The 27,697-nt window shown below is 48.0% G+C and overlaps 1 protein-coding gene across 1 annotated transcript; it reads left to right on the top strand.

Moving 5' to 3' along the window:
• On the top strand, nt 1–27,697 carry MYL3 (myosin light chain 3). Its single transcript, XM_056857517.1, has 6 exons — nt 1–161; nt 8,249–8,276; nt 21,110–21,259; nt 22,912–23,085; nt 27,033–27,110; nt 27,661–27,697. Exons 1-6 carry the CDS (start codon nt 30–32, stop codon nt 27,687–27,689), a joined length of 591 nt encoding a protein of 196 aa, XP_056713495.1. The 5' UTR covers nt 1–29; the 3' UTR covers nt 27,690–27,697.

Below are 27,697 nucleotides of genomic sequence, written 5' to 3'. Positions count from 1 at the left end.
TGCCATCTCCTTCGCCGCAACCTATCAAGATGCCACCCAAGAAGCCAGAACCCAAGAAGGCAGAACCCAAGAAAGAAGAGCCAAAGGCGGCCCCCAAGGCGGCTCCCCCACCAGAACCGGAGCCCCGCAAGGAAGTTGAATTTAACCCGGCTAACATCAAGGTAAGTGTATTTTCGGGGGGCATCCTAAAGGAGGGATCGGGGAGAGAAGGGGGCATGCTATAGCCCTATCTCATCTAATCTTGGAAGCTAAGCAGGGTCCGTACTTGGGTGGGAGACCGCCAAGGAAGGCTCTGCAGAGGGAGGCAATGGCAAAACACCTCTGCTTCTTGCTTGCCTTAAAAGCCTCTTGGATGGGAGACCACCAAGGAAAACTCTGCAGAAGAAGGCAATGGCAAAACACCTCCCCTTCTTGCTTGCCTTGAAAGCCCCTTGCTGTGAATGCCATAAGACTTGGATGGGAGACCACCAAGGAAGGCTATACAGAGGAAGGCAATGGCAAACCATCTCTGCTTCTCACTTGCCTTGAAAGCCCCTTGCTGGGTAAACAAAAATGTTGAAAAAAAAGAGAGAGAAAACCTTATATATGGAATTATCACTGTCGACTTAGAAAGCTAAAATAACATTTCAAAAATTTTAATCAAATTATAAATATTAAAAACTACATCAAAATACATCAGTCTTTTGTTACATATATACCTCTCCTTAAAAAAAAAAGATACAAATGTAAATAACATAAAATACATGTAAACCAAACCATGTATTTTATTATATTTTTAATTGTATCTGGTCACAAGAAAGATGCTTGTAGGTCTGTGACATCCCCATGTGTATAGGTACAACTGTACTTAAAAAAGAGGGTTTGTTTTTTTACACTAGGGGAAGGTACCTATATGTATTTTGATGCACAGTTTTTAATATTTATAATTTGATTAATTTTTTGGAGTATAATTTTAGCTGTTTTTAACTGACTGTGATCATTCCATATATAAAGGTTTCTTCTCTCCCCCCCCCCAACCTGGTCTGTTCTGGGTAGACCCCCCTTTTTTTGATCATTTTAGCCCCTTGCCGAGGTCACCGTAAGTTGGTTGCAATTTGACAGCATTTACATACATGAAAGTGGGGTTGTGCCAATGGGAAGCAGAAGTTCTCTGTTGGGCATATGGTGAAATTCTACCTGGACAAATTTATGGGTAAGTGGGGAGTGCCTCTTAACATGGGAAAGCAGGGGCATGCCAAGTGAGAACGATGAAGTTACACAGCGGTGGATTCTTTTGTTGGATTTTGTACCCAAGCAAAATACCCGAGTGTGTAGCCCTTTGCGATTGATCTTGCACTGGCTTGCTTGAACCGGACATCAAGAACTGCCGCTCGATGTGTCTAAAGCAAACTCGGCGGTGAATTTAGAGCAACGGCCATGGATTTTCTTCATCCGTTTTCCTCTCCACATGTGTGAATGTCTTTTTCAGGGATTCCAGTAAGGATACTGGAATAAATTTGAGGGATGGGAAGGGGGAGCCAGTTGTTTAATGGAATATTTGTCAATAAATTGTTGGAGTTCATAATTAAATCTGCATGAATTCAATTGCTCATAAGCATGGACATTCATTCTGAAGGGGGAAATAATTTTTGATAATGAATATGCAACTCACAGGCAGAGTCACCACTGGAGGGTCATTCCTGCCCCTTTGAGGTAGAGATGTCAGTCACTTTCCTCCCCCATCAACTGGTTTTTATGTTTACTTATATATTTGTCTGCTATCCAAATAATCAGAGCCACCCTTCAATTGAGCACAAGACTCCTGTAACTGGCTAATTGTTGAAATGTTGCAACCTTATCTAACAGACACAAAAACGAACCCAAGGGCTCTGACATTTGCCTACCCCATTGGTTGAAATGCCTCGAGGAACATTTATTTTTTTTTATTTTATATCGCTTCATAGCTTGAAAGCTTTTGAGGCAGTGTGGGTGGCTGGAAAGTGCCATTTAGTCACAGACCACTTCTGGCGACCTCATAGGGTTTTCAAGAAAAGAGACGAGCAGAGGTGGTTTGCCATAGCCTGCTCCTGTTTGCCATGATCACCTGCTTCTGTGGAGCAACCCCAGACTTCCTTGGTGGTCTGCCATCCAAGTACTAACCAGGGCCGTCTGAGATCTGATGATATCAGGCTAGCCTGGGCCCTCCGGGTTAGGGCAGAGATGAACAGGGGTGGTTGCCATTGCCTGCTTCTGCATAGCAACCCTGGACTTCCTTGGTGGTCTCCCATCCATGCATGTACCAACCAAGACCGAACCTGCTTAGCTTCTGAGATCTGACAAGATAAGGCTAGCCTGGGCCATCCAGGTCAGGATAAGAGATGTTAAGAGGTGGTTTGCCATTGCTTGCCCCTGCATAGCAACCCTGGACTTCCTCAGTGGTCTCTCATCCAAGTACCAACCAGGGCCGACCCTGCTTAGCTTCCAAGATCTGACGAGATCCGGCTAGCCTGGGCCATCCAGGTCTGGACAAGAGATGTTGATTTGCCATTGCCTGCCTCTGCGTAGCAACCCTGGACTAGCTTGGTGGTCTCTCATCCAAGAACCAACGAGGGCTGACCCTGCTTAGCTTCCGAGATCTGACAAGATCAAGCTTGCTTGGGCCGAAATGCATCTGGTCAAGCAGTTTACTAAGCAGTATTTTTACATACAGTGGTTTTAACACTGCTATGGGGCTTTGGTTTTTAATCTTTTTTAATGGATTTGTGCACACAATAAAGAAACTTCTATTTTGTTGCTTCATGCTAGCTCAATCTTTTTGGTTCATGCACACACAGAGCATCTTTATTCCCCCCCACTTTGCAGACACACATCTGAAAGTCCATGCTGTCAGCCGCATCATTTTGGCCAACATCCACAGGTGTGCTTCTCAGCTTTATAATGCTGACAACTTGGGATAAACAACATTCACACATTTTGGACATTCACTGCAATGCGCACCATGCGTACGATTAAAAATAACCCTGATTCGGTCAACGGCCCTATTTGTTCTGTGCCCCCGCTGAGAGAGCTAACCTTCTAGGACAGGCTAGAGCCGGCAGGTGTAATCTTCACAACAGCACATCAGAGGAACAGAAAAGAAAGAAAGGGCATAGCCACTGGTGTGATCTCTGTTTCTTCTCCTAGGCCAACCTGCCAGAAAAGATGGGGGTTGGTGGGAAATTCTGCTGTTTTTCATTACTGGAGTTTGTGGGGAGGGCAGTGGTCCATCTTCCATCTGTTTTGTGTATTCATAGAATCATAGAGTTGGAAGGGGCCATGCAGGCCATCTAGTCCAACCCCCTGCTCAGTGCAGGACCAGCCTAGAGCATCCCTGACAAGTGCTTGTCCAGCCTCTGCTTAAAGACTGCCAGTGAGGGGGAGCAGCTCACCACCTCCCTAGGTAGCTGATTTCACTGTTGAACAACTTTTACTGTCATTCCCCCCTCTTCTACCCAGCCGGTACCTTTCCTCCCACTATTTAAACCCATTACTGGTGTCCTATCCTCTGCTGCCTTAACCGTAACCCTAACCCTGCCCTCTTCTAAGTGACAGCCCTTCAAATATTTAAAGCGAGCAATCTTGTCCCCCCTCACCCTCCTCTTCTCCATGTAGGTGATGTAAGGTTTTTACCATGTATCCTGCTAATAAAGCTGGTCATAGAATCATAGAGTTGGAAGATGCCACCAGGGTCATCTAGTCCAACCCCCTGCACAATGCAGGAAATTCACAACTACCTCCCTCCCCACACCCCCAGTGACCCCTTCTCTATGCCCAGAAGATGGCCAAGGTGCCCTCCCTCTCATCATCTGCCTAAGGTCATAGAATCAGCATTGCTGACAGATGGCCATCTGGCCTCTGCTTTAAAAAACCTCCAGGGAAGGAGAGCATTCCACCTCCTGAGGAATCCTGTTCAGCTGAGGAACCTCTCTTAACTGTTAGAAAGTTCTTCCTAATGTCTAGACGGAAACTCTTTTGATTTAATTTCAACCCGTTGGTTCTGGTCTGTCCTTCTGGGGCAACAGAAAACAACTCCATACTCCCAAACAGTGACCATAACATGGACATCGAGGGGTCTTCTCGCTTGCTCATTTTTCTTTGCATTTATATCTTTCATGGAGTATACCTCCAGATGGACAGTCTGTTCTTTGCCCGAGGATACAGCGGGGGGTAAGAAAAGGCAGGCTTTTAATAGCAGAACAACTGTCCATCTCCTCTTCTGTTTGCCTGGCTCCTGTTGATTTTTCTCTGCCTTTGTCACTGTCCGAAATAGAACCCTTTATTTGTGGATGTCCCAGAAGGTTGGGGTACTGTGTATTTTCTTCCACTGGCTCTGCTCTTCTTCCCTTGGACAGTCGAATGGGCGAAGCTTTTCCCATGGTCTCAACTCCATGCCCGGAAAACCTTCACTTGCTGTATTTTCCCCTGTTAGTCACAAAACCAGGCCAGCAAAGATGGTTGCAGACCTGCAGGAAAGAATGCGTGGTGGTGGAAACCACCTTCAAGTCTAGGGTTTTCAAAGCAAGAGATGAACAAATGTGGTTTGCCACTGCACGCCTCAGCACAGCGACCCCCCAGGCTTCCTCAGCGGTTTCCCATCCAAGTACTAACCAGGGCCAACCCTGCTTAGCTTCCAAAATCTGACAAGATGGGGCGAGCCTGGGCCATCCAGGTCAGGGCAAGAGATGAGCAGAAGGAGATTGCCATTTCCTTCCTCTGTGTAGCAACCCTGGACTTCCTTGGTGGTCTCCCATCCAAGTACTAACCAGGTCCGACCCTGCTTAGTTTCCGAGATCAGGCTAGCCTGGACCAGCCAGGTCTAGGCAGGAACATCTGTCTGTCTGTCTGTCTGCCTGCCTGCCTGTCTATTGACTACTACTCTATTTTACAACATCACACACATTGTAGCAGTAGTAATAGTAGTAGTGGTGGTAGTAGAAGAAGAAGACTTGGTTTTTATACCCCACTTCCCGCTACTTTTTAAGGAGTCTCAAAGCTGCTTACAATCTCATTCCCTTCCCCTCCCCACCAAAGACACCTTGTGAGGGAGGTGGGGCTGAGAGAGTTCGGGGAGAACTGTGTCTAGCCCAAGGTCACCCACCAGGCTTCATGTGGAGGAGCGGGGAATCAAACCTGGTTCTCCAGATTAGAGTCCACCGCTCCCAGCCATTACACCAAGCTGACTCTTAGTAGTAGTAGTAGTAGTAGTAGTAGTAGTAATATACCAGCTGACCCACTTAATTCCTGAGGTCTGACAAGATCAGGCTATCCTGGGCTATCCTGCGAATGTCCTAATGTTACATCATCAAGACAAGCTGCAGAATTGAGCCTTTTGCAATGCAGAATTTAGAATTTATTTGGCAGCAAATTTCAGTTTGGCTAAAGCATAGAGGATTCCCTGGGAAAGGGAAAAGAAGAAGTCCTTGAGGTCTGATTATGTCTGGGCATGCTTCCATTCCGATATTTAATTTCATCCCTTGCTGGATCTGGGTGATTGGTATTACATTATTCGCTCCATATAAACTTACATTCTCTCTTTCTCTGTTTTCTCAAATTGCATACTCAACGAGAGGATCCTCCAGTGATAATTCGGTGGACCCAAGCACACTGAAATAGCCCATTCATCCTATGGATCTCAACATCCCTGAATACCCTCATTAGGCAGTAGGGGTTATCAGCCATGGGCAGAACAGCTAAAACAGAGTATCTGGGGTCCAAACATGACCCATCTCTGGCCTGTTTTTCTCTCTCAAAATCCACAGTCAGATATTTGCAGCCCACCAGGAACCCATGGTAAAATGGTCAGGGTTTTAAAAAAGGACCATAAAGAATATTCATTCATTTTATGGTCCCCCTTTCTCACTAAGATTTAAGGCAGATTACAAAGGGTAAATCAATGCAATCTGTGAAGAAGCATCATAGTTGTTTTTTTAAATTGCATACATTATGATAAATCCAAAATAAGGAGCTACTTAAACTACTAAAGATGATTCAAAACATCACAGGTTTGAGTAACACCAGATAATTTGAAACAGGGATTGAAAGAGCAGGGATAAGAAACATGAAATGTGGCATCACAAGGAGAAGCGCCGTATTTTATTCCTCACTCAAGCAGTTAAAGGCATTTGCGTGAGCATCTTCAGTGCCTTGTGTGAGAGACTGTAACGTGTGTGTTTTATTTATTAATGTATTTGTACCCACATTTTCTCCCCAATGGGGCGGCAAAGGGGATTATCACACCCTTCTCTCCTCTTTCACCTTATCCTAAAAACAAGAACTTTGTGAGATACATACGTAGGTAGGGTGGCCACTTGCCAGCTTCAAGTTGGGGTGGAGCTCAGTTCCTCTGGAAAAATTGTAGCTTTGTGGACTCTATGGCATTGAAGTCCCCTCCCCTCTCCAAATCCTGCCCTCTTCAGTCTCTACCTCCCAAATCTCCAGGTATTTCCCAACCTGGAGCTGGCAACCCTAACTCAGCGGTCTCTTTTCCTTGGTTTTAAAAGCAAAACAGCCGAGAGGAAGGGGGGGTGTTCCAGCCTGTCCCTTTCTTTTTGGGCAGCCGGCCCAAAAGGAAAAAAAGCCTTGGCCAGCTTGGTTTTATTTTTTCCTAATTGGTTGGCAGCCCTGGGGAAAAGGAGACGAGGCAGCCAGATTTTTGAGGCTGCAGTTCGAGAATCCAGGGTCATGTTTCTGAAGTCCATTAGCAGGGGATCAGCCCCTTCGGTCAAAATGTTTTACATTTCTGGTGGCAGCGCTTGCCAGAAACCCATCTCATTCCTCCCAAACGGCTGTCGCTCTCCTTCGCTGGGGATTCAGAGAACGATTCCCCCAGGCTGTGGAACAGGATGGGGGCATGTTCTCAATCAGAGGAGGGAGGCGATCCTCTTACAGGCCAAAGCCTCCCTGTCAAATTGGGTTAGGACTCAAAAGGACGAGAGCGCGCAACCACATGCTTGAGCTGGTCCTCATTAGACCCCCCCCCACTAGGGTTGCCAACTTCCAGGTACTAGCTGGAGATCTCCTGCTATTACAACTGATCTCCAGCCAATAGAGATCAGTTCAACTGGAGAAAATGGCCGCTTTGGCAATTGGACTCTATGGCATTGAAGTCCCTCCACTCCCTGAACTCTGCCCTCCTCAGGCTCCACCCCAAAAACCTCCTGCCGGTGGTGAAGAGGGACCTGGAAACCCTACTGGCAACCCAAAAAACCCCCACCCATCCAAATGATGCTTGGTGAAAATGGTCCTTCTGGGATAGCTGTTCTGTTTGCTTTGTGTGGCATATAGGGTTGCCAGTTTCCAAGTGGTGGCTGGAGATCTCCTGCTGATCACCAGGCAATAGAAATCAGTTCCCCTGGAGAAAATGGCCACTTCAGCCATTGGACTCTATGGCATTGAAGTCCCTCCCCATCCCAAACCCCGCCCTCCTCAGGCTACACCCCCGAAATCTCCAGGTATTTCCCAACCCAGAGCTGGCAACCCTGGTGGTATATTAGTTCCAGCGGAAAGGAACATGATGCCATTTATGGCTGAGATCTATATCCCAGTCAGAAGGTGGGAGGGGTGTTTCTCAACAAGTCATTAAATTGTGGATTCACTTAGGGTTGCCAGGTCCCTCTTTGACACCGGCGGGAGGTTTTTGGGGTGGAGCCTGAGGAGGGCAGGGTTTTGGGAGGGAGGGGAGGGCAGGGCAGGGACTTCAATGCTATAGACTCAGTTTGCCAAAGCTGCTATTTTCTCCAGGTGAACTGATCTCTATCAGCTGGATATCAGTTTGATCCCAGGAGATCTCCAGCTAGTACCTGGAGATTGGCTGACATTGTTCTCCTCTCCTCCGTTTTATCCTCACAACAACCCTGTGAGGTGGGCTAGGCTGAGAGCGTGTGACTGGGCCCAAGGTAACCCAGTGAGCATCTGTGGCAGAGTGGGGATTCGAACCTGGTTCTCCCAGATCCTAGTCCGACACTCTAACGACTATACCACATTAGGTGTTGCTAAGAAGGAACTCAGGACGCAGAGGTACAATGCACCTTGTAATCAGCTAGATTACAGCAGAGAAGAAATGCTTTGGGGCAGAAAACTAGCACTGGTGTGAGAATGCTGAGAGATAATTTTTTTTAATACAGTTGAATAAACAGATGGCCTGTCAGTTTTGCATGGCTTGAATCACAACCCCCGGGCAGTGTCTTCTCAAAAGTTAACTCACCGTTGTTGTTTTTAAATTCTTTTCCAGCTTGAATTCAACAACGAGCAACTTCAAGGTAAGGAATGTTGGGGTTTCATTCATTTCCCATGTTGATGTTGAACTGTGATTGATCCCCATGTATTGAATGCTCAGAGCAATGCCAAGCGTGGTGCAGGCTCAAGGCGAATCCCTGCTGAACAGGGCTGCAGGCCTCCAGGTGGGGTCTGGAGATCCCCTGGAATTATCACAGACCACAGAGATCAGTTCCCATGGAGAAAACTGCTGCTTTCGAGGGTGGAATCTATGGCATTATATACCTCCCCAAACCCCTCTCTCCCCAGCCCTCAGCCCCCAAATCTCCAGGTATTTCCCAGCCCAGAGATGGCAACTCTACTGCTGAATTGCTTGTGTTCAAAAGAAGTGGTGACAGAAAAGGCAAATGGAAGTCAGGAGGGAGAAGACGATGGGGAAATTGAAGTGTGCTAGGGTTGCCAACTTCCAGAATGGCAAAATAAACAAAGACAGCACTGATGGCTAACTGGACATATAATCAGAACCAGAAAGGCAATAAATCTCAAGCCAATAGGATGTGCAAAACACGAACAGTCACATAAGGCACAAAAACTGAACACAAGGTCCCCCCCAAAAGTTCGCACTCCAGGTGGAAAGCTCAGGCGAGATGAATGTAGGTCCGCTCCAAGTGAAGAGCATCTACCTGAACAGTGGATCAGAGTAGAGTTGGAAACGCCCAACAGTGAGGGGAACGGTGACGAAGATCACGAGTAGTGATCAGACTGGAGAATCCCTGAGATGGGAACCCGGTATGAATCCCATTTCGCTATCGCTTTGTCTATCGGGAATTAGTCGCAATGGATGAATATCTATCACATTGCTCAGTGTATAGACATGCTATATTCAGGCGGAAGGCTATTAGCCTGTCAGAAGGGGCCTAGAGATTGCATCACACTCTTTTTACAGCTCCAAGACTGATGCCATTTAAAGCGGCAGAGAACCAATAAGGAAGACAAAGGGAACTGACTTGGACACGTGAAGCTGCCTTATACTGAATCAGATTTTTGATCCCTCAAGGTCAGGCAGGGAACGTCTCTCCAGGGTCTCAGGCCGAGGTCTTTCGAATCACCTCCTGCCTGGTCCTTTTAACTGGAAATGCTGGGGATTGAACCTGGGACCTTCTGTATGCCAAGCAGATGCTCTACCACTGAGCCCAGCCACTCACATGAAGAGGACTTATAATGAATCAGACCCATGGTCCATCAAGGTCTGTATTGCCTACTCAGACTGGCAGCTGCTCTCCAGGATCTCAGGAAGAGGTCTTCCCATCACCTACTGCCTGGTCCCTTTAACTGGAAATGCCGGGGATCAAACCTGGGACCTTCTGCATGCCAAGCAGAGGCTCTCCCACTGAGCCATGGCCCCTCCCCAAGTTTTGGAGATGGGTTTGAAGGAGGTAGAGGTGCCCCACCACACCAGCGGTCCCCCAGAGAAGTCTTCTTGGGTCTATTCTGACATGAAACTCACAGGGTAAGCAGTCACATTCTCCCTCTCAGCCTAGCCCATCCTACGTCACAGGGCTGTTGGGAGGATAAAAACAGGAGGGGACATGTATGTTGCCCTGAGCTCCTCAGAGCAGGGGTGTCAAACATATGGCCCGCGGGCCAGATCCGGCCCCTTGAGAGCTCTTATCCAGCCCGCTAGCCAGCTGAGGCAGCCACCCCCCACACACACACACTCTCGGTCTGGGCTGGCGAGGCATGGCCCGGACCAACCGAGTGACATTTATAACATATCTGACCCTTGTAACCATTGAGTTCAACACCCCCACTTTAGAGGAAAAGTAGGATACCGATCAAATCAATCAATCAGAGGAGAGCGACGAGGAGGATCAGGGGCCTGGAGACCAACGTCCTATGAAGAAAGGCTGAGGGAGTTGGGGATGTTCAGTCTGGAGAAGTGGAGGCTGAGAGGGGACAGGATTGCTCTCTTGAAGTATTTGAAGGGCTGTCACTTAGAGGAGGGCAGGGAGCTGTTCCTGTTGGCACCAGAGGACAGGACTTGCAATAATGGGTTTAAATTGTGAGCGGAAAGGAACTGGCTGGTTATTAGGAAAAAGTTCTTACAGTAAGAGTTGTTCGACAGTGGAATCGGCTACCTAGGGAGGTGGTGAGCTCCCCCCTCACTGGCAGTCTGTAAGCAGCGGCTGGACAAGCACTTGTCAGGGATGCTCTAGGCTGATCCTGCATTAAGCAGGGGGTTAGACTAGATGGCCTGTATGGCCCCTTCCAACACTATGATTCTATTATTCTAATCCATCCATCCATCCATCGAACGGAGATGCAGACAAAGGTGTGGCAATGGAGAAAGAGCAAAGTACGATAAATGGGAAGGGAGACATGAGTGCACAGAAAATAACAGAGGGAACGAGCTGATGGGGCTCATGCTACAGGCTCCTCCCAAGGCAAGTAGTTTTCAAATTTGACTGGCAACCCCAAGGAGCAACTGTTTTCAGAGCCACACTGGCACACACAGGGCATATTTGCCACGTGGATGTGCTGCCAGCATTCCCCCCGTTCTGCACCGCTGCCCTCGCCCACATTTAACAGCCCAAATAATAAGGCAGGGCTTTCCCATATGGCCTTTCCTTACATTAAAAACATTTGGCTCGGAAAATGTTTCTTTCTCCTGTCGTCAAATCGGGAGCTAATCTACTGCAGAGGCAGAATTCCTCTGGGGAAGAGTCCGCTCTTCAGCGTGTGCCCCTCCTGCCCACCCCACAAAGGCAGATACCAGGATCAATTTTTCTACTTGTGGGAGCAATGAATTCCCAGGCCCATCATGTGTTGCAGAGTGAATGTCCCAAACAACCTCCTGTTTGGCACAAGTGTCCTTGCCTGTTTGGGAAGTGTGCCCCTCGGAGTTCTCCAGTGCTCATAGAATCATAGAGTTGGAAGGGACCACCAGGGTAATCTAGTCCAACCTCCTGAACAATGCAGGGAATTCACAACTACCTCCCCCCCACACACCCTCAGCGACCCACACCATGTCCAGAAGATGGCCAAGATGCCCTCCCTCTCACTATCTGCCTATGGTCATAGAATCAGCATTGCTGACAGATGGCCATCTAGCCTCTGCTTAAAAGCCTCCAGGGAAGGAGCACTCACCATCTCCCAAGGAAGCCTGTTCCACTGAGGAACCACTGTTAGAAAATTCTTCCTACTGTCTAGATGGAAACTCTTTTGATTTAATTTTAACCCATTGGTTCTGGTCCAACCTTCTGGGGCAACAGAAAACAACTTGGCACCCTTCTCTATATGGCAGCCCTTCAATTACTTGAAGCTGGTTATCATATCCCCTCTCAGTCTTCGCCTCTGCTGGCTCCTTCACCCAGCTCCTTCAACCTTTCCTCATCTGACTTGGTCTCCAGACCCCTCACCATCTTTGTTGCTCTCCTCTGGACACGTTCCAGCTTGTCTACATCCTTCTTAAATTGTGCTAAGTGTTGTGTAGTGGTTAAGAGCAGTGGTTACGAGTTAGGGTTGCCAGCTCCAGGTTGGGAAATACCTGGAGATTTTGGGGGTGGAATCTGAGGAGGGCAGGGTTTGGGGAGGGGAGGGACTTCTAATCTGGAGAATCAGATTCCCCACTCCTCCATATGAGTGGTGGACTCTAATCTGGAGAACTGGGTTTGATTCCCCGCTACTCCACATGCAGCCTGCTGGGTGACCTTGGGCTAGTCACAGCTCTCTTTGAGCTCTCCCAGCCTCAGCTACCTCATAGGGTGTCTGTTGTGGGGAGAGGAAGGGAGTTGTAAACTGGTTTGATTCTCCTTAAAAGGTAGAGAAAGACAGCCTATAAAAACCAACCTTCTTCTTCTTAAGAGCAGCGCTTGACATTTCTACAAAATGGTGACAAAATCCAGCACTCAGATCCTCCTAGAAGGGGGAGCCTGAACTAAAGGCGGCAGACTGGAAGGCCGCTCAAGAGGGAGTTACCATAGCTCTGAGCTGCAGTAACCCCATGCACCTTTTCCCTGCTCACACTCCTTCAGAGTATTTGATCCGACACAGCTAAAGTCCTGGCCATGAGATATGAACCTATAGTGCGCCTGAACCTATAGTGTTGTTGAAGCTAGGGGTCCGAGAGCCAAACTACAGGATGTGTTTCTGCGCTTTCACACACTCCAAATAATGCACTTTCTATCCACTTTCAACGCACTTTAGCAATCGTTTGCAAACGGGGGCTTTTCCGCATTCTGACTTTCCTCACTTGTTAGTTCCTGTTTCTTCAGGGGTGGGGGGGTGGCCATTAACGCATGGCAGAAGAATAGTTGGTTTGTCCCTCTCATGTCTCACACTTTTGTAATCTGCAATCCAAAAACTGAACACACGAGAGGGGGACTGTGCTTTAACAAGCTCTGATGACCGGTAGAGGGCCCGGCTGCTGGGGAAGGGCATCTGGCAGCTGCTGGCTGTGTGTTATGTTCTGCATGGGTTTTGCTCCCTCTAGCGTAGGATTATGAGCCCCGTGGCGCAGAGTGGTCAGCCGCAGTACTGCAGTCCAAGCTCTGCTCACGACCTGAGTTCGATCCCGACGGAAGTCGGTTTCAGGTAGCCAGCTCAAGGTTGACTCAGCCTTCCATCCTTCCGAGGTCGGTGAAATGAGTACCCAGCTTGCTGGGGGTAAAGTGTAGACAACTGGGGAAGGCCATGGCAAACCCCCTGTAAACAAAGTCTGCCTAGGAAACGTCGGGAGGTGACGTCACCCCATGGGTGAGGAATGACCCGGTGCTTGCACAGGGGACCTTTACCTTTTTAAGCGTAGGATTGCCAACCTCCAGGTGGTGGCTGGAGATCTCCTGCTATTACAACTGATCTCCTGGAATTTTCCATCCTGGAGTGGGCAATCCTAATGAGACCCTGTGCTAGAGTTACCCTGAATATTGTCTCAAGTGAAATGTCAAGCTCGAATTTTGTATGCAAAATCCAAGAAAAGCTGTGGGATGCAAAGAAAGTCCTCCAGAGGGATCAGTTTTCTCAGGGGTTTCCCAACACGAGTTAGTTTGATAGTGTTCTTCACTGCTTGGTAGCCTACATTATGGCACTGATGAAGATTATGGAATGATAAGGTTGCCAACTTCCAGGTAGTTACAAACAAAAACCTAAACGCTTTATGAATAACTCCTACTTCGAAGCAGTTGTGATCTATGCTAAACATTGAATCCAGCGATATAAAAATTGAAGATACGTCATTTGCGCAAGTCACACTTACGCTATTGGAGTAGGAGATGACTGGGGAAGGCACTGGCAAACCGCCCCGTAAACAAAGTCTGCCTAGAAAACGTCGGGATGTGACGTCACCCCATGGGTCAGGAATGACCCAGTGCTTGCACAGGGGACCTCTACCTTTTTAAATGAAATGATACGTTACTCACGCAAGTTACGCCAATTACTTACACTTTGAGCGTTATTGGATGTACTTTGGGCTATTGGTCAAAGACTTTGCTTACTAGCTCAAAACCGGCCCTTTTGAGGCTACTATTTGAATTCTTTCATCCTTGTATATATGGAGACATAATAGGGGTTTTTGTCTGTGTGTGTGTTTTGATGTGAGTTTATTGTACAGCACCTTATAAGTTTTTTGCATGTAATAACTATATTTCATCTCCTTAGTTCACTATAGTAAAAATTTCAAAGTGTTTCTACATAAGAATTGTGAGCCGCGTGCTGTTTATTTTGTTTAAACTTCCAGGTAGTAGCTGGAGATCTCCTGCTATTACAACTGACCTCCAGCCGACAGAGATCAGTTCCCCTGGAGAAAATGGCCGCTTTGGCCATTGGACTCTATGACATTGAAGTCCCTCTCCTCCCCAAACCCCGCCCTCCTCAGGCCCCTCCCCAGAAACCTCCTGCCAGTAGCAACGAGGGACCTGGCGACCCTAAGGTACTAGTTGGAGGTCTCCTTATATTACAACTGATCTCCAGCCAATAGAGATCAGTTCCCCTGGAGAAAATGAGTCCAATGCCATTGGACTCTATGGCATTGAAGTCCCTCCCCAAACCCCACCCTCCTCAGGCTTCTCCCCAAAAACCTTTTGCTAGTGGCAACGAGGGACCTGGCAACCCTATGGAATGAGTCTCTTGGTATCTTGACATTAGTCTTGGTATCTTGACATTAAACCCTATTTAAGACAGAGTCCCCGATCTGGGCCTCCGTGGAATTGGATGCAGGCAAATTGCCTTCGGAGTGGACTGGCAGAGCTCTTTTCTAAGCCTCCTGCTTCCAAGCCGCTCACCACAACATCAGCCCACTGTCTGCGGCGGAAGAGCGAAGCTGGGCCCCGTTCTGACAGCTGCCATCCAAAAACCCAACGGCAATGTAGATCCTGCTGACAAGGTCTTTCGATAATGATAGGCCAGAAGAAAGCCAAAGCCACCCCCTGTTTGTTCAGCTGCTGTCCTGGAAGCTGGTCTCCGTCCTGGTCGTCACGTTCCCAGTTGCAAAATAACAGCCCTCGAGTTCATGGGACGCTTTACAGACAATGGAGGGAAAGTAAAAGGGGAAACTTAGGTTAGGGAAGCACCACTGCCCCCGATAATATCCCGCTTTCATGTGGTGATCAAAGATTCAGTGGAGGAGAAATGTTTCCCCCAAATACTTTGGTTCTGTGACTATTTCCAATTTTTGAAACTGTTTGGAGCCGTTGTTTCTCAACCCTGCTGCTTCAACAACTTCTTTTTACCCCTCTGGAGAGCCAGTGTGGTGTAGTGGTTAAGAGGGGAGACTCTAATATGGAGAACCAGGTTTGATTCCCCACCCTTCCACATGAGTGACGGACTCGAATCTGGACAACCGGGTTGGTTTCCCCACTCCTCCACATGCAGCCTGTTGGGTGACCTTGAAGAAGAAGAAGAGTTGGTTTTTATATGCTGACTTTCTCTACCACTTAAGGGAGACTCAAACCAGCTTACAGTCACCTTCCCTTCCCCTCCCCACAACAGACACCCTGGGAGGTAGGTGGGGCTGAGAGAGTGTGACTAGCCCAAGGTCACCCAGCTGGCTTTGTGTATAGGAGTGGGGAAACAAATCCAGTTCACCAGATTAGCTTCCGCTGCTCATGTGGAGGAGTGGGAAATCAAACCCGGTTCTCCAGATCAGAGTCCACCACTCCAAACCACCGCTCTTAACCACTACATCATGCTGGCTCTTCTTGTTGGGCTAGTCACAGTTCTCTCTGAACCCTCTCAGCCCCACCTACCTCAAAGATGACAGTTTTGGGGAGAGGAAGGGAAGGAGATTGTAAGTTTGATTCTCCTTAAAAGGTAGAGAAAGTCGGCATATAAAAACCAACTCTTCTACTTCTTCTTCTTCTTCTTCCATCATAGGGATGATCCCAGCTAATCAGGGACCACACCGCAAATGGGGTGACATCCTGATGCCAATCACGTATGGCTGTTTGGTGATGTCACTGAGGTAAACCAGTACACCACACCAGAGGCAAGACTAATGTCAAGATACCAAGAGACTCCCTATAAAGCAGCTTAATGTGTGATTCCCCCGCCCCGAGGAAGGGAAAATGATTAGAATGAGACATAATTAAGACTAAGCGTCTTCAGCACCTGAATCACATTATTTGTGCTGGAAATCATCTTTGGGCAATTACTGTGACATCTTAAACATGTGCTGTTTGTTAGAAGAAACAGTGTGTGTCAAATGCCATCAAGTTGCAGCTGACTCATGGCGACCCCATAGGGATTTTAAGGCAAGAGACAAACAGAGGTGGTTGGCCATTGCCTGCCTTCGAGTAGCAGCCCTGGACTTCCTTGGTGGTCTCTCTTCCTAGTACTGACCAGGGCTGACCCTGAGAGGAGGAGGAGGAGGAGGAGGAGAAGGAAGAGGAGGAGAAGGAAGAAGAAGAAGAAGAAGAAGAGTTGGTTTTTATATGCCAACGTTCTCTACCACTTACGGAAGAATCACCACTCCAAACCACTGCTCTTAACCACTACACCATGCTGGCTAGCTTCCACAAGATGACAAGATCAGGCTAGCCTAGTCCATCCATGCCAAGCTAAAGACATACAGAGGTGGTATGCCATTGCTCACCTCTGCATAGCAACCCTGGACTTCTTTGGTGGCCTCCCATCCTAGTACTGACCACAACTGACCCTGCTAAGCTTCCAGACTCTGACAAGATCAGGCTAGCCTGGCCCATCCAAGTCAAGCAAAAGAAACACAGAGGTGGTTTGCCATTGCTCGCCTCTGCAGAGCAACCCTGGACTTTCTTGGTGGCCTCCCATCCTAGTACTGACCACAATTGACCCTGCAAAGCTTCCAAGCTCTTACAAGATTGGGCTAGCCTGGCCCATCCAGGCCAAGCAAAAGACACACAAAGGTGGTTTGCCATTGCTTGCCTCTGCAGAGCAACTCTGAATTTCTTTGGTGGTCTCCCATCCAAGTACTGACCAGAGCTGACCCTGCTTAGCTTCCATGATCTGACAAGATCGGGCTAGCCTGGCCCATCCAGGTCAAGCAAAAGATACACAGAGGTGGTTTGCCATTGATTATCTCTGAAGAGCAACCCTGGACTTCTTTGGTGGCCTCCCATCCTAGTACTGACCACGGCTGACCCTGCTAAACTTCCTAGATCTGAAGAGATTAGGCTAACCTAGCCCATTTAGGTGAGGGTTGTTAGAAGAATACGCTCTACTAGATAACAGGCAGGCATGTCTAGGTCTGAAATACTCCATGTTTGTAGATGCTCCAGTGAGAAGGTTGTTAGACAAAATCCTTCAAGTCTGCTTTTTTTAAGGTTTATTCAATTTCAGTAAGCTTATTTAATTGGGCAGATGCTCAGATTATTTAGGGAGCTTCCCGGTTGGCCACTGTGTGAACAGACTGCTGGACTTGATGAACCTTGGTCTGATCCAGCAGGGCTTTTCTTAAGTTCTTATGTTTTGGATCCACCCCGCAAATAGAGATTACCCAGCCCAGTGACGGTGGGCGGAAGAAGAGTCTGGATTTTAATTTGGCCGTTGGCAGCAGTTCTTTGGGGAAGGCCTTTGGCAATTATCTTAATGATCATCTTTGTGGCCTCAGGGAACTGCTGGAGACTGTTTTTTATTATTATTATTATCATTAACATTCTTCTGGAACCTCTACTCAAGATAATTTGCCGCCGACCGGACAATAGTGAAGTATTCGACTATACAAATAAACAAGTCAAACTGTGACATGAACCACACAGCGGTTCAAAGCAATTGAATCGGGACTGAATGCAATTTTTTTTTTTAATATACTGATCTGGAATACTTCCAAGGGTCAACCGGGACATGGGCTTTCTAGTAATTCCTAGTTGTTGATGGGTTATAGAGACGACAGGACAAACTCTCCAAGGGTCAACCGGGACATGGGTTTTCTGGCAATTCCCGGCTGTCCGCGGGTTACAGAGACGGCACGGCAAACTCTTTGACCGGATCCCGGCCGTTCCGTGCGACCTCTTCCAGGAAGCCCCGAGAAGACGGAATGCAAGCGGATCTGATAACAGGACCAACAGCAGAGTTCATCAAACTTGAAACGCCAAAACAAAACTGACGGATTAGCGGCTGGTTGAGCACAATTTGTTTTTTGTTCAAAAATAAACAAAGGGTTTGTGTTTGGTGTTTTTTATAAACACGAGTGATTGTATTAACTGGCATCCCTCCTTCTTATGTTTCCCTTCCCTTCTTATGTTCTTCCTCCCTTCCCTGTGTTGTTCCATCTCCCTCATTGTCAACATATTCAGTGGTGAACTCCTTGGGCCAGGGATCGGTGTGTTTCTCCATTTTGCTTATGTTACTAAACCGGGGGTCTCCAATATGGCGTCCTTGGGCTCCATAGTGCCCACGGATACCTTTCCTGGTGCCCGCCAAGTGTTTTTAATAAAATGGGCAGAGCTGTGTGGGGCTTTTGCTCAGCAAGGCTTCTGAATCATAGAATCATAGAGTTGGAAGGGACCGCCAGGGTCATCTAGTCCAACCCCCTCCACAATGCAGGAAATTCACAACAACCTCCCCCCCACACAAGCCCCGGTGACCCCCTACTCCATGCCCAGAAGATGGCCAAGATGCCCTCCCTCTTATGATCTGCCTAAGGTCACAGAATCAACATTGATGACAGATGGCCATCTAGGCTCTGCTTAGAAACCTCCAGGGAAGGAAAGCTCACCACCTCCTGAGGAAGCCTGTTCCACTAAGGAACCGCTCTGACTGTAGAAAATTCTTCCTAATGTCTAGATGGAAATTCTTTTGATTTAATTTCAACCCGTTGGTTCTGGTCCGACCTTTTGGGGCACTCTCCTCTCTATGACAGCCCTTCAAGTACTTGAAGATGGTTATCATGTCCCCTCTCAGTCTTCTCCTCTTCAGGCCACTGGAGATTTGATTGACTATGCAGATTTTTAAAATGTTGCTTTGGTAGCCGCTGGGCAGAGCACAAGGATCGTCAACTGTGTGACCGAAGGTGCACAGCAACAGCCGTTGTATGGCTGGCTCCACCTCTTCTGCCAGCCATTTTGGGGCACCCGTTTTTGGCTGGATCCACCATGCAGTGTCAGAATTCCAGAGGTGCTTGTAAGCTTTAAAAAGTCAGGGACTCCTGCTCCATTCATTCATTCATTCATTCATTCATTCATTCATTCATTCATTCATTCATTCATTCATTCATTCATTTGGTTAAATTTATATCCTGCCCTGACTACAGTTAGGTTCAGGGGCGCCTACTAGGGTTGCCAGCTCCAGGTTGGGAAATACCTGGAGATTTTTGGGGCAGAGCCTGAGGAGGGGAGGGTTTGGGGAGGGGAGGGACTTCAATGCCATAGAATCCAATTGCCAAACCGGCCATTTTCTCCAGGTGGAGATTAGTTGCAATAGCAGGAGATCTCCACCTACTACCTGGAGGTTGGCAACCCTAGCAGCTACCAACAGGAATAAACAGTTAATTTAAAATGCATATTATAACATTTAAAACCTTATAGATTCTAAAAATCAAAGAGGCACCCTAGCAATAATCAAACAGGAAGGAATAATCAACGGAAAGGGACGGAGGAGAAAGTGAGGGAAACAACCAAAGCCCGCTAATAAAATAAGGAAACGTCTAAAATGTTGAGTAACAGTTGATTTACACCAGTCGTGTCTATGACACTGCCGTTGGGGATTTTCCAGCCTTGAGGAAGTTGAAGTCTGCATCACACTCTGTAAATGGAAGGGAGGAATATCTGCACAGTCTGATATTTCAAGTATAAACACACAAAAGCAAAATGATTGGTTGTGGAATCCGCAACAGCTAAACAGGAACTATGATATACACCAGTGGCTCTCAGACTTTGGTTCACAACTTACTTTTGTGGGCTGGTCATGGAGACATGCGCTGTGTAGGTTGCAGTCTCAATATTGGAGCCCAAAACTCAGCTGTGCTCATCGGTGCACATTGGGATATAACCTCCTGAGGAATGACCCCACCAGGAAGGCTGAAGTGCTATGAATACCACTGCAACCACAGCATCCCATCCGGCCTGGACATCTTGTAGGAGGACATCTGGACCTCCTTGTGAAGCCTGCTGCATTGCTGCCATTACCATGGCATCCGCCATCCCTCAGCCTAAGCTGGGATGCGTAGATGTCTCCAGAGGAGGGGTGATCATTGTGTCTATGAATATATAGCAACGTTGCAATATATTTAGTAGTATTAAAATTGAAACGCAAAATATAACCCAGTTCTGAGAACAGAAGAAGAGCCCTGCTTGATGAGACCAGTGGTTTATCTGGTCCAACATCAAGTCCCACAAAGGGGCCAACTAGTTCCTCTGGAGGTCCAACAACAGGGCCTAGAGGACGAGGCCTTCCCCTGATAAGAACACCAGAAGAGCCCTGCTGGATCAGACCAGTGAGGGTCCATCTAGTCCAGCTTCCTGTCTCACAGTGGCCAACCAGTTCCTCTGGAAGTCCAGCAACAGGGCATAGAGGAGGAGGCCGTCCCCTGATAAGAACCTCAGAAGTGTCAGCAGTCTTAAATGTCAACAGTCTTAAATGTCAACAAGAAGAGCCCTGCTGGATCAGACCAGTGAGGGTCCATCTAGTCCAGCTTCCTGTCTCACACAGTGGCCAACCAGTTCCTCTGGAAGTCCAGCAACAGGGCATAGAGGACGAGGCCATCCCCTGATAAGAACCTCAGAAGAGCCCTGCTGGATCAGACCAAGGAGGGTCCATCTAGTCCAGCATCCTTTCTCACACAGTGGCCAGCCAGTCCCTCTGGAAGTCCAGCAACAGGCCATAGAGGCCAATGTGTTCCCCTGATGTTGCCTCCTGGCACTGGGATTCAGAGGTTGACTGCCTCTGAATGTAGAGGTGTTGACTTGTGTGAGATACTTTTTTTCTATGTTGGAAATGGGGAAGGCAAGATACCGTTACTCTGAGAATGGATCCCAAAATCTAGAATAACTTTAGAAGTGAGTCCCACTAGGAGCCCCGTGGTGCAGAGTGTTAAGCTGCAGTACTGCAGTCAAAAGCTCTGCTCACAACCTGAGTTCGATCCCAACGGAAGTTGGTTTCAGGTAGCCGGCTCAAGGTTGACTCAGCCTTCCATCCTTCCGAGGTCGGTGAAATGAGTACCCAGCTTGCTGGGGGTAAAGGGAAGATGACTGGGGAAGGCACTGGAAAACCACCCCGCAAACAAAGTCTGCCTTGGAAATGTCAGGATGTGACATCACCCCATGGGTCAGGAATGACCCGGTGCTTGCACAGGGGACCTTTACCTTTACCTTTTACCCACTAGAAACTGTTTGAGAATAACTGGTATACACTGATGAGATCATATATCTAAGTATTTTCTGCATGGTCTTCTTCACCCTCCCCTCTCCAGATTTTAAGGAGGTTTTCCAGATCTTTGACAGAACTCCGAAGAACGAGATGAAAATCACCTATGCGCAGTGCGGCGACGTCTTGAGGGCTTGTGGGCAGAACCCAACCCAGGCAGAAGTTCTGAAGGTTCTTGGCCGGCCGAAACCAGAAGGTGAGATCCTTCCTGATAACAAACCCATGAAGCAGATTTTGACTGATGTAGAAAGCCACATAAAAGGCCTATAAAAAGCACACAGTGTATGAACACAATACAATCAGATTGATAAAAACAGCTGTGAAAACGGCTAAGTGAAACAGATGATCTAGTAAATATTTAAAAATGAAACGTGCAGCATTCAATCATCCCTAATTTCCTGGTGCCTCTCCTGGATAAATACTGATTGCCATTTGTAGATTTATTTTTCTTCTTTGAGAGACTTTTTTTTGGGGGGGGGAGGGATAGGAGAATACATTTCTAAAAGTGTGCAGTAGCATTGTCAGTCTTTGGTAGGGGTTGCCAGCTTCCAGTGGGCCTGGCGATCTCTTGGAATTACAACCGATCTCCAGACTACAAATATCAGCTCCCCTTGAGAAAATGGCTGCTTTGGAGGGTAGAATCTATGGCATTGTACCCCACTGAGGTCCCTTCCCTCCCCAAACCTCACCCTTCCCAGGATCCACACCCCAAAAATCTCCAGGTATTGCACAACCTGAAGCTGGCCACCCTGGTCTTTGGGCTCCAACCTCTTCCTTCAGGACAATAGGATTTAATTCTCTCAGCAGAGGGTAGCTTTATCTACTGCACATGTGTGTGAGCAGACACGCATAGGGTTGCCAACCTCCAGGTAGTTGCTGGAGATCTCCTGCTATTACAACTGATCTCCAGCCCATACAGATTGGTTCACCTGGAGAAAATGGCTGCTTTGGCAATTAGACTCTATGGCATTGAAGTCCCTCCCCTCCCCAAACCTCACCCTCCTCAGGCTCCACCCCAAAAACCTCCCACCAGGGGCAAAGAGGGACCTGGTAACCCTAGGCATGCATGAACAGTCAAGTACTACATAACCTGCCCCTTGGGCAATTCAGCTGGGAAATTTCATTTGGTACTGTGATGTATTGTCAGGCACAATTTAGGGTTGCCAACTCAAGGTTGGAAATTCCTGCAAAATTGGGGGTGGAACCCGGGGAAGGGAGGGACCTCAGCAGGATATAATGCCATAGAGTCCACCCTCCAAAGCTGCTGTTTCCTCCAGGGGAACTGATCTCTGTCTGGAGATCAGTTGTAATTCTGGGAGGTCTCCAGGCCCCTCCTGGAGGTTGGCAACCCTGAGACCCAGAAAATTCCAACCAGGCACCAAAATGAAACCAGCTGTTCCAGCATTATAGGGATGGGGTGTGTTGTGGTTTCCAGTTCTGGGCTGTCTGAGGAGGCTAACATCCTTCCGTCAAGAATGCAGGGGGAAGAAATAGCTGTAGAGGATAAGCTATTTCTGACCCCCTGCCTGGTAACCTGCTAACTTGCATGCAAAGTGGAGAGTCAGAGTGGTGTAACGTCAAAGTGTCGGACTAGGCTCCGGGAGACCCGAGTTCAAATCCATCCCCTGCCTGAAAGCTCTCTGTGTGATCTTGGGCCAGTCCCATTGCCTCATGTAATCTACCTCTCGGGGCTGTTGCTCCGAGGACAAAAACAGCTGATAGGGGAGCTGGGACTCGCTCCGAGATCCCTGGAATATAAACTCGAATGAATGAATGAATGAAAAAATGAATGCTTTAGGCAGATCACCTGTCGTGCTTCTTCTCATTTGCTGCGTGTGGGGCGAGCAGAGATGAACAGCAAAATGATCGACTTTGACACCTTCCTGCCTATGCTGCAACACATGGCTAAGACCAAAGACACCGGGACCTTCGAGGATTTCGTGGAAGGCCTGCGAGTTTTCGACAAGGAAGGGAACGGCACTGTCATGGGGGCCGAACTCCGCCACGTTTTGGCGACTCTCGGTAAGCCGCGCGGTAGAAGTATATCGACACATGTTGAGCAGGCTTTGCTTGGGCGCTTTCTTCCCGTGTTTCCAGTGAAATGCCGGTGGGAAATGGCTGTTTAGACTCTTTGGTCTGGTCGTTTATGCATGGGTACTTTCACTCATGTTTGCCCCCGGTCTGTCTCGGTTGTTCCTTGGAACTCTGCATGAGTTTTTTGTCCATTAGAGATGACCTCACTGCCAGCCCTCACAAATCCCGTTCCTCTCTTAACCCAATTCTTCCCTCTCCGCTGAGCTCAGCCCAGGTGAAATCCCCGTGCATAAGGCAAAGCACGGGACATGCAAGCTTGGTTTCGCTCACAGTAAGCTCTACAAAGTAAGCCAATTACAAAGCAGCGTTTCAAGGGGCAGGGACTTGATTTGAGCCTGGAGACTGCTGGTGCAGAGATTCCAGAAAGGTGTGGGTCCAGCGAGCAATGAACCTCAGGTAAAACTCCCCTGCATAAACAACCTATGACAATAGGAGTGGGTAGATAACAGTGACTTCCTTCTATTCTGTATTACCCATCTTAGAAAGGGAAGGGCTGCGTTTGTTGAAAATTCAATGTAGGACAATGAGTACTGTCAGACTTAGACTACACATGAACACACAAAGCTGCCTTAGTCAGAATCAGACCCTCGGTCCATCAATGTCAGTATGGTCTACTCAGACTGGCAGCAGCTCTCCAGTTGTCTCAGGCAGCAGCTGTTGTTCACCATCTCAGGCAGAGGTTTTTCACATCACCTACTGCCTGATCCCATTTAACTAGAGATACCTAGGATTGAACCGGGGACCTTCTGCATAGCAGAGGCTCTACCACTAAGCCACAGCCCTTCATATGAAGCAGCTTTATACTGAACCAGACCCTCGGTCTTTCAAGGTCAGTATTGTCTACTCTGACTGGCAGTGGCTCTCCAGGGTCTCAAGCACAGGTCTTTCCCATCACCTACTGCCTGGTCCTTTGAATTGGAGGTGCCGGGGATTGAACCTGGGACCTTCTGCATGCCAAGCAGAGGCTTTCCCCCTGAGCCACAGCCCCTCCCCAATACACATGCTGTTGTAGACAGCATCAGATCCTTGGTCAATCAGTGTCAGTATTGTCTACTCAGGCTGGCAGCAGCTCCTTAGGATTTTAGGTTGAGATCTTTCATGTCACCTGCTACCTGATCCTTAACTGGAGAGGCCGAGGATTGAACCTAGAACCTTTGGCATGCTAAGGGGATGCTTTAGCACTGAGCCACAGCCCTTCCTGACTAGGGAGACCTGGGTTCAAATCCCCATTTTGTCATGAAGCTTACCTGCAGCCAGTATGTTAACTTTCAGCCTGAAATAACCTGGCTCGCATGGTTGTTATGAGAAAAGTATAGGGGGTGGTGCTGTGAATGCGAATTTGAGCTCTTTGAAGGAAAGCGGAGATAAAATCTTTGCCCAATGTGCATTATGTACCCAAAATAGCAAGTTCTGCAAATGAAGCTCATTTATATAAATGTACTTGCCGACTGACAGACTAAACACCTGCAGTTTATGGAGAAAGGCAAAGACTCACACATGACTCTATATTCTGGCTCTCTCTGCTGAAGATTTTATCCCTAGTTGTGGCAGTTTCAAATGAAGGAGGCAAGAAGTCAGTTACCAGGCCTTGAAGTCTAGCTATCATGTTTTTATCCTTGCGACAACCTTGTGAGGTAGGATAGGAGGAAAGGGGGGAAGAGAGAGATTAGGTAAAGAAGACCAAGTTAACCTCAGGTCTAAGCAGGGACTTTATTCTTAGTCTCCCTAGTTGTGGTCCAGAATGCTACCACACTGGTTTCTAGGACTGCCAACTCCAGGTTGGGAAATTCCAGGAGATTTGGGGGTGGAACTGGGGAGGGCAGAGTTTGAGGAGGGGAGTGATCCTCAGTGGGGTATAATCTCATAGAATCTCCAAAGCTGCAATTTCTTCTAGGAGAACTGATTTCTGTCCTCTGGAGATCAGCTAAAGTTTCAGATCTCCAGGCTCTGCCAGGAGGTTGGCAACCCGACTGGTTCCAATCAAACATCGTGGTCGTGGATACCTGTTCACTGACCCCTTAGAGCCAGTGTGGCATAGTGGTTAAGAGCTGTGGCTCAGTGGTAGAGCATCTGCTTGGTGTGCAGAAGGTCCCAGGTTCAATTCCCAGCATCTCCAGTTAAAGGGGCTACTTGTAAGGCAAGTAGGTGATGTGAAAGACCTCTGCCTGAGACCCTGGAAACCCGCTGTCGGTCTAAGTAGACAATACTGACTTCGATGGACCGAGGGTCAGATATTGTGTAAGGCAGCTTCATTTGTTCATGTATTCATGAGCGGCAGACTCTGATCTGGAGAAACAGGTTCAATTCCCCACTTCTCTACATGAGCTGTGGACGCTAATCTGGAGAACTGGGTTCGATTCCCCATTACTCCACATGAAGCCGGCTGGTGACCCTGGGCCAGTCACTGTTCTCTCTGAACTCTCTCAGCCCTACCTATCTCCCAAGGTGTCTGTTGTGGGGAGAGGAAGGGAAGGCGATTATAAGCCACTTTGAGATGTCTTAAATGTAGAGAAAAGCGGGTTATAAAAAACAACCCTCCTTCTTTTTCATTGAATTGGGTTTGGCTACCATTTACAATACCAGAAAGTGCCCCAAATATCTTTCCTTTAGAATGACATTATCCCTACTAAACAATGCCTAAAGGCCTCATCACAGACCCAATTTAAGATCTGGTTTAAACTCTTGAACATAAGAACATAAGAAAGGCCCTGCTGGATCAGACCAAGGCCCATCAAGTCCAGCAGTCTGTTCACACAGTGGCCAACCAGGTGCCTCCAGGAAGCCCTCAAGGAAGACGAGTGCAGCAGCACCATCCTGCCTGTGTTCCACCGCACCCAAAATAATAGGCATGCTCCTCTGATCCTGGAGAGAATAGGTATGCATCATGACTAGTATCCATTTTGACTAGTAGCTATGGATAGCCCTCTCCTCCATGAACATGCCCACTCCCACCTTAAAGCCATCCAGGTTGGCGGCCATCACCACATCCTAGGGAAGGGAGCTCCACAATTTAACTATGCGTTGTGTGAAGAAATACTTCCTTCTATCTGTTTTGAATCTCTCACCCTCCAGCTTTAGCAATGACCCCGTGTTCTAGTATTAAGGGAGAGGGAGAAAAACTTCTCCCTGTCCACTCTCTTCTGAAGTTCATCAGAACATGCCCAAAATAAATCTGGCTACTGGGTTATTTCCTGATCTGATTATGGGGAAGGGTCTGGTTAACCCTATTGAGCACACATTACCCACAAAGCCTGTTTTTGCAAGCTTGGGGGACCAGAAGGTTGTTTGTCTCAAAAAGAGGGAGTCTTTGCCAAGACTATTTTTGTAGCTGTGTGTGATGTGCTGCCCTGACCTGGATGGCCCCAGCTAGCCCGATCTCATCAGATCTTGGAAGCTAAGCAGGGTCATCCCTGATTAGTACTTGGATGGGAGACCACCAAGGAAGGCTCTGCAGATGAATCCAGTGGCAGTCCATTTCTGCTACTCACTTGCCTTGAAAGCCCTTTGCTGGGGTCACCTTATGTCCTACATGGAAGACCACCAAGGAAGGCTCTGCTGAGGAAGTCAATGGTAGACCACCTCTGCTTCTTGCTTGCCTTGAAAGCCCCTTGCTGGGGTCACCATATGACTTGGATGGGAGACCACCAAGAAAGGCTCTGCAGAGGAAGACAATGGCAAACCACCTGTTTCTCTCACTAGCCTGGAAAGCCATAAGACGGTTGTGACTCAATGGCACATACATACAAAATAAGATGTCTGAAATATGCAGATTTATGGGGAAATATGTTTCAAATTTATTAAAAAACAGTCAGTCAGACCAGTAAAAAGAAAATGGGGAAATATGTATTTCCACATTCTTTGTTTTCACGTTCCAGGGGAGAGGCTGACCGAAGAGGAGGTTGACAAGCTCATGGCTGGCCAAGAGGATTCGAATGGCTGCATCAACTATGAAGGTCAGGATCTGGAAACAGAAGGCTGTGGGGCTTGGGTTAAGGGCAACTGTGGCATTGACGCCTGGGCAATCGGGGGGGGCGGGGGCAGTGGTGCTGGCAGAGCTGGACTGTGAATTGGAAATCTCGGGCTCTGTCTCACACGCTCAGCAGGGAAGGGAGCAAAAGCAGGCTGTGGCTTTTGCATTCGAAGTACTGGAGTGGCAGTGTGGTGTAGTGGTGAATACTGGACTAGGATATAGGAGACCCAGGGCTGAATCCCCCCTCCACCATGGAAGCTCGCTGAGGAATGTTGAGAGGGGACATGATCACCATCTTCAAGTACTTGAAGGGCTGTCATATAGAGGAGGGTGCCGAGTTGTTTTCTGTTTCCCCAGAAGGTCGGACCAGAACCAGCGGGTTGAAATTGAATCCAAAGAGTTTCCGTCTAGACATGAGGAAGAATTTTCTAACAGTTAGAGCGGTTCCTCAGTGGAACAGGCTTCCTCGGGAGGTGGTGATCTTCCCTGGAAGTTTTTAAGCAAATGATTCTTTTTTTTTCTGTTTGTTCCAGCTTTTGTGAAGCACATCATGGCAAGCTGAACTCCAGG

The sequence above is a fragment of the Euleptes europaea genome, chromosome 11 (assembly GCF_029931775.1).
Source record: "Euleptes europaea isolate rEulEur1 chromosome 11, rEulEur1.hap1, whole genome shotgun sequence".
Lineage (NCBI taxonomy): Eukaryota > Metazoa > Chordata > Lepidosauria > Squamata > Sphaerodactylidae > Euleptes > Euleptes europaea.
The sequence above is the reverse complement of the archived record's forward strand: the minus strand, read 5'-3'. Positions and strand labels throughout refer to the sequence as shown.

Bases quoted from the DNA above. Each gene is read 5' to 3' on its own strand.
- MYL3 (XM_056857517.1), top strand. From the start codon at position 30: ATGCCACCCAAGAAGCCAGAACCCAAGAAGGCAGAACCCAAGAAAGAA. The intron at 8,277-21,109 runs GTAAGGAATGTT...TCCCCTCTCCAG, and splicing joins CAACAACGAGCAACTTCAAG to ATTTTAAGGAGGTTTTCCAG. The intron at 27,111-27,660 runs GTCAGGATCTGG...TGTTTGTTCCAG, and splicing joins TGGCTGCATCAACTATGAAG to CTTTTGTGAAGCACATCATG.